The following is a 12,420-nucleotide window of genomic DNA, read 5'->3' as shown; positions in this document are numbered from 1 at the left end:
TCATGAAAACAGGGCTTGTGCATGGCCTTTCACACCAGTCTACAAAATGTGGTTGTAAATGTGGAATACAGTTTGCTCTATTTTTCCCCTAGGAAATGATATAAAACAGAAAAGTATTTTTTCCCCTGCAGCAATCACTTAAATAACATAAGAGTAACTATATGTAAATTAATATGCACTAATATGCAAATGATTGCATATCCGATATTCCTGCCTCCGTGCACAGTGAAATCCCTAGCATCAGGTCTTCCAGATCAAGGGAAGCAGTATTTCCTACAGGTTTTAAACTGAGGAAAAGATAGTATTAACATTTATTAGGGTTGTGGTCAAGCATTCAATTTTTAGGCAAATAAAGTATTGTGGTAAACATAGAAGGTGGGTTTGAGTATGGTACCTCTATCCTCTGCAAAAGATTCAGAAATATTAATACTTGCCATTTTATCAGCATTATGACCTCAGGTTTTTAGTTTATGTATGAAACACATATGTTTAACAATACCGTTTCAATACTTATGACTGTTGGAAATTGTTCTGAAAGCATCCAGCAGTCACTTCATCCTACCAATAGCCCATTACCACAGTGCCACAGGTGTATTTCCCTTTTGAGAGTCCCTTACCTGTTCAGAGAAATAACTCATTTTCATACACTCTTGTGAGATGTTCCTGGTGTGAGGTAGAGCCAATCCCTTTGTTCTGGCAGGAACAAATGCTTATGCTAATACCTAGGAATTATTTCTCATTTTTCCTAGGAAAAAAAAAGGCAAAAGCAGCAACACACCTCTGATACAGACAATGGAGTTTTTTACTCTTAAAAATCTTCTGTATATAAAGGAAATTTCTTCTCCAATGAAAAAATCTACCATTACTTGTGTACTAACATACATTGCTAAGTCATTGGTGCTACTTAAATATAGCATTAACTAATGATAATTAGTGCAATCATAAAGAAAAGGAAATTTTAAAACCCTCTCAGGCAGTCTGGGGATTAGTAATGGCTTGCAGAGCCATTAAAATTAGACACGTTTTCAAGATCAGCTGGGGTTTTTGGGGGCTGGGAGCAAGAGGAAGTCTATGCTTCTTTCAACAAACCAGGAGACTACTTTGACCTGGTGGAAACAGGTGACCACTCTGAACTGAATCTGTGGCCTTGTCTGATGTTAAGCACTAATTCAAGACCTTAATTTAAGACAAGCAGGACCCTGACAGTCCAGTGGGCAGGTATCTCCAGCATACAACACAGAAAGCCACACACCAGTATAAACTTACTTTTCAGTGAGAGCTTCACTGATTGAAATGGTTGTAGCAAATACGTTTGGATTTTGGGGTGTCTCCTGTCTCCTTGTCCCTGGCTTATCTCCTTGCCTCCTCCAGCCCCCTCCCTTGTTTCCCTGGGCAAATGGCTCTTTTGCTGTGATTAGTCAGGTAGTGCTGATTTTTTATGATCATGACATTTTTTCAAATGCTGTTTGCAATGCAATATACAACTTTCTAAACAAACAGTGCAACCATGAAAACATTTTAATAATGTACTGCTAACTACATTTGTTTCCTCTGAAAGTCAGCTGTTGGCAGGAATGATTTATTAAACTTTAGGAATATCTCATTTTCCCCTTTAAATCAGAAAACATTTCATAGCAATCATTTCACTTCCAAAAGCTGTGCAAGGATTGACAACTTTCTGGGAGGACTGGACTTCTGTAACCTTCTTAACAAAGAGTAATCAATGTGACATTCATCTATTGGTGTGTTAGTACAGTGATACATTCCTTCAAAAGCTTGGCATGTAGCTTTTGTGTTATCTGTAATCCATTTTATTGGAACTGTTGGATAAGAGAAAAACAAGGATGTAGAAAAGGTGTATGGTATGTCTCTAAATTTACTATGTAAACTATGTACTATATGTACTATGTAACATATACTAGTAACTACTATTAAAAGAAATCCAGCCTCCCCAGCCTATCAGTTCCCTTATTTACATTCAGCTTTTTTACAATTTCAGTTCAGGTGCAATTGCTATACTTGCTTCTGGGACCAGCTTAATTTGTGCCATGTCTGAATCAAAACCCTTTCACCATTTTTAAGTGATCGAGAAAAATACATGGTGTGAAAATAAAACTGGTTTTCCTTCTGCCCTTGTGGAGGGAGTGACTTAAAAAGAACTGGACATTTACATTTCCAATTTGCAGCCTACTTTGCTCTTTGTAGCCTGGCACATGTGCAGTAGAATATTTATTAAGTTATGAATTGCCCTATTATCCCAGGTGCCCTGCAAAGGCAAATGCAATCACCTCCCTGCTCTGCTGAACACTTGGGCTATTGAACTTCAGGCTGGGTCAACAGCAGAACTCAGCCTCGTGCTCAGAGAAGTCCAGGGGTGGGTGGTGGTGCCTCGACTGTCAAATTGTCCCATGGCATCCTTAGCTACTGGCAGACTGGGATAGATGCCAGTAAACTTTTTTTGTTCCATTTGCCTTCTTTAACTGGTTTGAAGGCTTTTCTTTGACAGGCAGACAAATATTTGGCAGCTGGGTTAACTGAAGCATAGAAAGAGCCTCTTTGAGTGCTGCTTGAAGGTATTTGCAGCAGATAAATAGCTAGAACAAAGTAAAAGTAAAATACTCCACATAGAGTTAATTTTAAAAATAACCATTAATTTCCTATCCCTATTTTCATCTTAGTTGTAGCAGATGAAATTATGTACACAGATACTAACACTGCAAAAAGTTGATACACAAGTCAAATAGTAAGCATCCACTTAAGTCCCATTGAATTTACAAATGTTTGTGGTATATTGTATGAAACAGTTTTTGTTTGTTTTCTTTGCTGTGGTATATCTTACCACAGAATACAGAAGCAACTCATACTTCTTCAGACTTATGTTTTCATGCTTCCCATCTGACATTCTGAATTGACTATGTGCCTCCTTCCAAGTAATGTAGTATTTTTATTGTTTGAAAATGGTGATGTTATCACTTTCTTTCTGGATTGAGATAAAGCATAATACAAAAAAAAAAAAAAAAAAAAAAAAAGTAGAAGGAGGACCAAACAACAGAACAAGCCGAATAAAGAGCACAGCATCAAGCATTGTATCTTATGCTAACTTCTTTTAAAACCTATAATGGAATGTCTCTTGATATTTCTACTTGGGATCCAAAGACACTTAGCCTTCAATAATAGCTATTGTAATTGATGATTAATATGGAATTATAGGCTTCCATGCTTTTTCTTTTCCTTATTTCTCATTTTTCCTAGAAACTGTTTATTATAATTGCATTGTTCCCACGCTTCTAGCCATCTTTTCTTGTCTTTATTGTAATCACTTGACTGCTAAAAGAATTGTTGCGCTTCGCAGAACTCAGGATAGTGTGTAGACGTTGCTTTTCATTGTAAGGCATGAAAAAACATTAATTTTTACCTAAAACCATTCTAGCACTAATTAGTATTGGCTCTTATCTGGGGATTCAGTTTGAATTAGGTAAAATTACATAAAATAATTTATATATTAAGTGCATCCTGTCAAGCTTTACACATGTGCCCATTTGAGGAAGGAGACTTGTCAGGGGAGATTGGGAAGGTGAATGCCATTTTTTATAAAATAAAAGAAAAAAAGGCCAGAATCAGAACTTTTAACTCATGCTTTCCCTTAGTGGACAATACTGTCTGTATAACCAAGAAAGCACAAAATACAACACTCTAATATGAATAATATGTCCAGGCTACTGCTGTTGGTTAGTACCCATGAGAATGGAAGCACTTTACAGTATCTTCTTTACATGTACTTTCCAAAATCAGGAAATGCAATCAGGTTGGTAGTTAGGTACTGGGAGATTAATGAGAAAGAGCTGAGGTTTCCATGCAGGCTGTGGTTACCCCAGACTGCTATAAGGCAAGAGCTAACCCACCCAGTTTCTGAATAGTTAGCTCTCAGTGCTGCAGAGCTGGAAGTTTGAAAGGCTGCTTGTGCTGCTTAGGGACAGAGAACATAAAACAAAAAGCTCACCTTGAGAAGCTGGCTACTGTGACACGGCATCCCAGAGTCCCAGAAGCAGCACTTAGCACATGATAAACAAAACCCAAAACAAACAAATAAACAAACTAAACTAAACTAAACACCAGAATAGTTTAGTTTCCAAGGAAAATAAGTATATCAAGCTGTGAAACTTGTTTAATAGTAAGACAGATCTGACCTGATCTTAAGATCTGATCTGATCTTAATAGAAAGATCTGACCTTTACATTTACCAGCTGGAAGAAATGAGGCTTTGTTCCTTCCCCAGAACACAGTCAAGATGAGTGGTGATTCTTATTTGAGGAGGTACACTCTTATTTGGTGTTCTAAGCATCAGATAGCCCATGCCTTGAATAGAGGCTGGCTGTCAGAGACATTCCAATACCACCATTCCCAGACCTACACTTGCATTATCTGAATCTCTGCAATACTTCAATGAATCTTCTTTTTAGGCTGATCAAGCTACTGGCAATCAGTTCTAGAAACAAGGAGTATAAATGAACTTGGTACAAGTAGCCCTTAAGGTTTGTAACTTATAACCATGTCTTGCTAACCACCTGGAGCTACATATGTATGGGCAAGGAGAGAGAGAAAGGACAAAACCAGTTTATAGAAAGGGAAAAACCTGGATGAACAGAATTCCCTTAGAGTTGTGACGCAGTTGTCTGCAACTGCTCTGCTAGCATCATGTGCCTTCTACTGACAGTTTACTTGGAGGCATGCAAGTGTGACAAAGTTAAGAGCAAAGTGCAGCTACACTCATTAGATCATTCCAGCTTTAGGAGCAGGAAAGAATATTTTAAAAACCTGAAGCTGGGTCCAGCTGAAGAAAACAAAAAGGAAAAAAGTCTGGTGGATTACATGTAAAAATAGAGGGGGAAAAACCTTCAAGAAACTAACATAAACTCCATAATTTTTTATTTTCAGAATATCAAGAACAATAAATCTGCCAAGACACTCTGGCAGATCTATTGATCTCAGGTTTTTAAAAGAAAAACAAAGCAAAACAAATTTTAAAAACCCCTTGAAAACAAGACCAAGACTACCCCCACCTAAACATTTTAACCTGTTTCGCCCCCAAGACAACAAAGCCATTGTAAAGAAGCAGAGTGATCCTTGAGCGTACGTTGTCCCTAAAGGAAACACAAAATAGGCTCAAGCTAGAAGGATTTTTGTAGAGCTCAGGAGATGTCTGTAAACGTTATTCTAATTGGAGAACTTCTGTGGTTAGAAGCGACCTCTGGAGACTGTCAAGTCCAACCCCTCCAAAACAGGGTCAACTGGGCTGCTTGTTCAGTACCATGTCAAGCTGGCTTCTGAGTATCTCCATGGATGAAGACACCTTAGCCCTTCTGAATAACCTGCTCCAGTGTTTGACCATTTTCACAGTAAAAATGTTTTCTCTTGCATTTAAATGGGCTTTCCTGTCCTACTTGTGTCCATTACATCTAGTCCTGCCACTGAGCAGCACTGAGAGGACACTGGCTCCATCTTGACTGCCTCCCATCAGTATTTCTAGGAGCTGGTAAGATCTCCCTGAGCCTTCGTTTTTGAGACTGAACACTCCCATCTCTCAGTTTCTCTTCACACGCAGAGGTTCCAATCCTGTGATCAACTTAAGGGCCCTTTGCTGCACTCCTGGTTCGGTATATCCGCGACTTTCTTGTTTTAGCAGAGCCCTGAGGCCACCACATTGCCCCACGTGTGTCTCCCCGGGGCTGAGCGAAGGGCGGGGATGATCTCCTGTAGCCGCGCTGGCGGAGCTGGCAGCAGCCTTTGGAGCGCACCCCAGGTGCTGTTGGCCGCCTTTGCCGCAAGGGTGCATTGCTCGCTCACGTTCCACTCGGGGAATGCCGGCAGCTCCAGCTCCTTCCCGAGAAACTCCTTCCCAAGCAGCTGGCCCCGGGTGCGTCCTGGTGCACGGGCCAGACGCTGCAGCTCCCCGCACTGGATGCCATCAGCAGATTTCTCCAGCTCGGGAATGTCTCTGAACACCAGCACAACCATCCGAGGTATTGACTGCTCCAATTCTGTATCACCTGCAAACTTGCGGAGGGTGCTCCATCCCATCATCCGAGCCTTTAATGCAGGTATTAGCCTGCACTGGGCCCAGTGCTGATCTCTGGGATTCACCACTAATGACTGGTCTCCCACTGGACTTCATGCCACTGATCGCAACCCTTTGAGCCCAGTAGCTCAGCTAATTTTCAGTTTTCACTATTTAGTCAGTACTTCATCAGCTTCTCTGTGAGGATGTAATGACAACAGTGCTAAAAATCTCCCTAAGGTCAAGATGAGCAACCACTGCTGCCCTCCAGCAGCCAGTAATCTCACGGCAAAGGGCTACCAAGTTCATCAAGCATGATTTCCTCCTCGTAAATTCCTGATGGCTATTCCAAATCTCTTTTTGTCCTTCATATGTTTGGCAATGATTTCCAGAGTTATTTGTTCCACCAGTTTTCCAGGGATTTAGATGAGGTTGACTGGCTGTAAGTTTTCCAGATCCTCCTTCTTGGCCATCTTGCAGACAGGAGTTACATTTTCATCTTTCAGACCTCAGAATTCTCTCCTGAGCACCATGATCTTCCAAGGACAGCCTAGAGTTGCCTACCAATGACATTGGCAAGCCCCCTCAGCATTTGTGAATGAATCCCATCAGGGCCAACGAACTTCTGTACGCCTTGTTGGTTTCAGCGTTGCCTAACCTGATCCTTCTTTATCAATAGTAAATCTTCTTTGCTTCAGACCCCACACTGGTCTCTCAACGCTTGTGTATTTATTATTTATGCTTGACTTGAATCAGGAGCTCATTTTTCATCCTTGGAGGCATCCTGTCACCTTTACCTGATTTCCTGCTCGTGGGGATGGACCAATCGTGAGCTCGGAGAAGGCAATCCTTGAAAATCAATCAGGTGTTGTTGGCCCTTCTTCTCTCCAGGATCATATCCCAGGGAAGTCTTTAAAAAATAAATTTCCTAATTACATGAGTGACATCTGTACAAGATGCATTAGCAGATTCTGTATTAAAGGAAATAACAGATACATAGACATGATTTGTTTAGAAGGAGCCAATATTGCTTTCATTGGAAGAATTGCACTTCAGAGTTGTGTTGGATTGTATTGGAATTCTTTAGGAGCAGTGACAGCATGATGATAAGGCTTTGATTGATATGTTCCCTTAGGGTTTCCAAAGGTATTTGAAAAATCCTTCACTACAAACTTTTGAAAGGTATTAAGCAGCTACAATTAGGAGAGAAAACCCGGAGCTGGATAAGTCAAAAGATAGGCACAGGGGGTAAAACTGTCAGTTCTCTCAGCAGGAGAAAGTGCCCACTGCTGTTTCAGGGGATCCTCTGGTACCCAGCACATCCACAAATGAAGTGCAAGATGGGGACCCAGAATATAAACAAATTTGCTAATGGTGGAGTTATTTAATTGCAAGGGCCAGCTACAAACTGGCAGAAAGAAATTCAAGGTATATTGGTGTAAAGTGAGGCAAACAGGCAAACTCACCATCTCACATAGAACCAATAATTCTGAGCTGTTAGGCTTGAGCTATTTCTTGGTTAGTATTAACTCAGAGCTCATTAGCAATCAAAAAACAAAACAAACCATTGAAATTAATAAAAAAAGAGACCATCATTATGGCAGCAGAGTATGGTGTGCCTACACCTTGAGTGCTGGGCAGAGTTCTCTCTCACACTATCAAAAGAGAACCCCATAAAATTGACAGAAACATCTGCAGAGCTGATTGTACTTCAAGAGTAGACCTTGGCCATTCAGTATCCTTCTGTCAAGCACAACAGAGAATTTGAAGGGTGCTTGATTTTTCACAGAGGCTCAAGTAGCACTTGTTGATGCTAAAGTATCATTAAGCAAAAAATCACAGGTTTCCAGCAGTATAAGCAGCAGGCTTCCTAGACTAGCAAAATCAATACAACACAAGAATTTAGGAACTACTTTAAAAAATTAATTCAATTTTTTATTATTTTCAAAGCTGCAGAAACATTTTGATTGCTTGATGTTAAGGCACGTCAATGGCTTTATCTAAAAATTTATCTTGCATGCCCTCAGCTAATCATTTCAAAAGGTAACTAACTTATTATCATAACTTCTATAAAACAACTTCTTTATTAAATAAGTTATACAACATTCACACAAAGTTCTGGTTCTATAGCATAATTATTTTGACAGAGAAACACAGGAAACTTTTTCCAGAATTTACTTCAGGGTTTTTTATTCCAGCCAGCATTTTCTATTTCCACTTAAGGGGGACAGAAGACCAAGAAATAGTTAAGCTTAGATATGCTTTATAAACCATTAATTTCAATTACCAACCCAAATACCATAAAGACCTACAGAATCATCTCAAATTCACATAGTTGCTCATTTCCAGGATTTCACGGGGCTAAGAACAGATGTGTGTCAGAAATCAGGAAACGGGCTCAATTCCTTTGGGATTTTTTTTTTTTTTTTTCCAGAATGGAAGCAAGGGGGAGGAAGGGTAAAGAAGAAAAACAATTTGACTGAAACATCACTCTTCCTCCTGTCTCAAAAAGAAGCAGAGGCTTTGAGCAGAACGGCAATATCATCTACAGCAGGCAGCTCCAGATAAGGGTGCAGATGTACAATTATCAGTTCTGATAAGTCAGGGATCAGAGCTTTTTGTCTTCAGTGTTGCCTACAGCACTTCCTTTCCCAGACACACTACAACCAGATTAGGAAAGATAGCAGATAAGACATAAGCAGTGCACAGGATAGTTCAACAGTGCATGCTTTGAGCACCAGCAGAGGAACATTATTACTGCTGTAAGCAAACTTCCTTTTCAGTACTTCCAGTATCTTGTCCAATACTGAGCCATGTGTTATAAAGCAAAATAATCCTCACTTGACCACTCTTTCCCCCCAACATTTTTTTTTAACTCTATTCTGCACAAAATCTTATAATGCTTCAAAATTTACAGTGTTCCAACTAGCCAGTTGCTACTGACACACCTGGTAGCAGGGAAGCCTTATAAAAAGGACAGGTTGTTAATACAGCTTCTTACTCTTAGTAGGCTTAGATGACAAAAAGGTTCTTTATTTCAAGGAGTATGTGAGTAGTTCACATTTTCCATATCAGAAGCAGCATACTTTACTGAAATTAAGCACGTCTAAGAACAGGTTAAATAGACCACTGACACACTGTATTTATTTTCCGGCATTTGTAATACATACTCATTCCTTGGTAAGTGAACAGGAAAAGCTCAAATACACTACCCTAGCTGGTATCAAGGACTACTCATATTTGACATTTTAAAAACACCAACAGGTATTATGCATAAAGAACCTTCCAAAAGCAGACCCTTGTTTGTACTTCACTTACAATCAACAATTTTTCTGCACATTTCCCAGTAAGCAAGGCAGCACACAACACATCAACCAGAAAAAAATTGTGCCTGCCAACATCTTCATCTTTGCCACTATCCCCTTCCAGGGTAAAACCCCACAGTTTCATTAAATCTCTTTATTTTTCATTTTCTTATATCAAAACAGTTCGGGGTTTTTTTTTTTCAAGTATAACAATCAGCAACAAAACCTTTAGATCTCACAGTGGCTAAACTAATTATGTTCAGAGGAAGGGTAGAGGGAAAGAAAAGTTGACAAAAGGAATATAAAGAGTCCTGAGTTTTCCTAGAGGCTCTGCTTGAGGGCCCTGAGGCTGGGGAGCAGCTGGTCTGCACGCAGGCGCTCCTCTGCGTTGGCCTTCCAGCAGCAGCTGATGATGCCACACAGGGTCCGGCCCGCCGGTGACCCGCGGAACGCCTCGGCGGCCAGCGAAGGGCGCAGGTTGTAGGCGACCACGGCGTAGAGCACGTGCTGCCGCTCGCCCAGGTACGGCTGCTCCCGCGTCACCATCTGCCAGAGGGTGATGGCAAACGAGTAGATGTCCGCTTTGGCAGTGACCCTCTCCCCCTTGAGGAGCTCAGGGGCACGGTGTGTGTATGTGCCCCCTTGCTGGCAAACACGGGCGCTCTGGGACGAGCCCTTCTCCAGTTTCTGGGAGCACCCAAAGTCTCCAATCTTGCACACTCCCTGCTCAGTGATGAAAACATTTGCAGGCTTCAGGTCCAAGTGCACAATGTCCTGTGAGTGCAGAAAGGCTAAGCCTGTCATGATGTCACAAGAATAGCACACGGTCTCTTCCATGCTCAGGGCCTCCCTTCCACATCCTTCTTCATCGTCCTCCCCCTGTCTCCATGCATCCCCAGTGCCATAAATTACATGGTGCAGAGTGATGTTACCCACATACTCCATGATGATGGTGCCCAGGCTGTTCTCGCTGGCCGGGGCACAGGTGCTGGCAGCCACCACACGTACCACATTATCGTGTTGGAGCTGGGCCACGTTCAGCTCAGCCCAGAAGCTCTGCCGTGACGCCAGCCGGTTTTTGCTGCTCTTCTTCACCTGCTTCACAGCCACAATTGCACCATGGTAGGTGGCCTTGTAGACAGAGCCAAAGCCCCCAGATCCTAAGGGCTGCAGGAGGCAGAGCTGCTCCCAATCAATGGAGCACCAGGACAGGCGTGAGGGCAAGCGATGAGTCCTGGCTGAAGAGGCTCCCCCCAAAAAGCTTTTGCTGTCTTTGCCAGGGATAACTAAAGGGCTGCTGCAAGGGCGCAAATTCGCAGAGGGGGAATATTCAAAAGAAAGAAAACAATTAAGAGGAATAGGTGATGGCATAATATGAAGGAGAAAACAACAGGCAGCTACTAAGACAGAAGACTAGAAAGCTTCCCTGACAGAAAGGGCTGTAAATCAGCTTCCAAAGCCTTTTATCCTCCCTTCACTATTTTCCCGCCCTCCCCCAAATGAACTGCATCTGTCAGAACCAAATCAGGTTCACCTGAAAACATTCCTCTCCAGTCCTGATGCAAATCTCTAGAAAGTCAAGGCAAATTGATTTAAAGCTAAAAAATTATTAACTCATAAGTATTTCACATAATTTCTAATCTAAAAAGAAAAAGAAATATGTTCTGCCCATTGAATGCCTCTAGAAAAATGGCCCAGGAGTAAATAAAGCAGTGACAGGTGAATGCATTTAACCATGGCTTCAGGCAGAAATGATCAGCATCAGGTGCATTAAACAGCTCAAAGTCTTTCTCAGTGGAAGAAGCTGAAGTGGTGAGTGATAATGTTTGATGATGCTGTGGCAGGCATAAATATAAATTGTGTTTGTAGGACCCTACCACTTAAACATGACTGGGACAAGGGGGATGATTTGGGTATTCAGCTTTGCCCATGCAGTGCCACAACCTTAATAGAAGCATGAAGATAAATTATTGTTGTGCATCATCCTTTGGATACAGTAACTAGAATTACACATAAATATTTGGTCATCTTCCCATCACACTCCATGCAGTACACACTACTAGGTGTGTATTTTATTTCTAGATCCTTCTAAGAAAAATTATTGCTGAATTTACAGAGCTGTTCTGGCAGAAATCAAAGAAACATAATTTTGTGTTAGTGGCCCATGTGGTTTTTAAGGAGCTTTTTAAAATTTTGACCCTCTCACATATTTGCAGTGCTCGTGCTAATTGCCACAGTGTTTGGTACCAGCTGTACTGCCCAGACAGCAGAGCACCCTTATGGGACCTATACAGTTAAGGAGTTTTGAATATTCCACTATCTTTCTGTATATGTTGACAAGTATCTTGGAAAACTTGGAAGCCATTTCCTACCTCCTCACTCTTCAGAACCTTCCTCTGGATATCAGATTTTTCAGTACAGATTCTGCCATGGGAATTTGGACTGACAGTTCCTCTTTCTCCAGGGTTTATCTCTGGGCAGCACCAACTCTGCAGGCAGTCCTGGTGGTTTTTGTTTCGTTTTGGTTTTTTTTTTTTTTTTTTTTTTAATTTATGTTGGTTTGTTTTTGGTTTTTTAAAATCTGGATGTGTATAATGTAGACTGCAGGCTGCTGAGAGGGGGTTTCAAGGGTACTAGACCACGTGCAAGCAGAACTGGAGTGTTCTCCTCCTTGAGATGGGTTCAGTTTTTCACCCTAACACACAAACCTGACGTCCCAAAGTGATCTTCTGACCCTCCCTGAACTTTAGATCAGCTGGACCGGGGGGTCTCAAAAGACATCACTCCTCAGTGAATCAGTGATGGAGTGTATCTTCCCCAGTACTGAGACTTAGGAGAATCAGGAGAAATTTGCCACAGCAATTCACAAGGAAACAAACTTGGACCACAGATGAGTGGGAATGGAGAATTTGGGTTGTCATCTGGCAGTGTGAAACAGGCTGGGGGAGATCTAGATAAACAGGTGCTAATAGGATTTAACAAGTGAGAGACAAAGACGAAGGGATGGCCCTTGCAAGGGCCACGGGTGGGACAGTTCCTGCAGATGGGGCTGCCTGACAG

General features: G+C 41.5%; 1 protein-coding gene across 1 annotated transcript; it reads right to left on the bottom strand.

Moving 5' to 3' along the window:
* Positions 1-9,681: 9,681 nt before the first annotated feature.
* Positions 9,682-10,804, bottom strand: MOS (MOS proto-oncogene, serine/threonine kinase). Its single transcript, XM_041473770.1, has one exon. The coding sequence runs from the start codon at positions 10,729-10,731 to the stop codon at positions 9,682-9,684; it is 1,050 nt and encodes a 349-aa protein (XP_041329704.1). The 5' UTR covers positions 10,732-10,804.
* Positions 10,805-12,420: the final 1,616 nt, after the last annotated feature.

Source organism: Pyrgilauda ruficollis, unplaced genomic scaffold, assembly GCF_017590135.1.
Source record: "Pyrgilauda ruficollis isolate IOZ18807 unplaced genomic scaffold, ASM1759013v1 scaffold30, whole genome shotgun sequence".
Taxonomy (NCBI): Eukaryota; Metazoa; Chordata; class Aves; order Passeriformes; family Passeridae; genus Pyrgilauda; species Pyrgilauda ruficollis.
This window is presented reverse-complemented; position numbering and strand designations above follow the sequence as displayed.

Bases quoted from the DNA above. Each gene is read 5' to 3' on its own strand.
- MOS (XM_041473770.1), bottom strand. From the start codon at position 10,731: ATGCCATCACCTATTCCTCTTAATTGTTTTCTTTCTTTTGAATATTCC.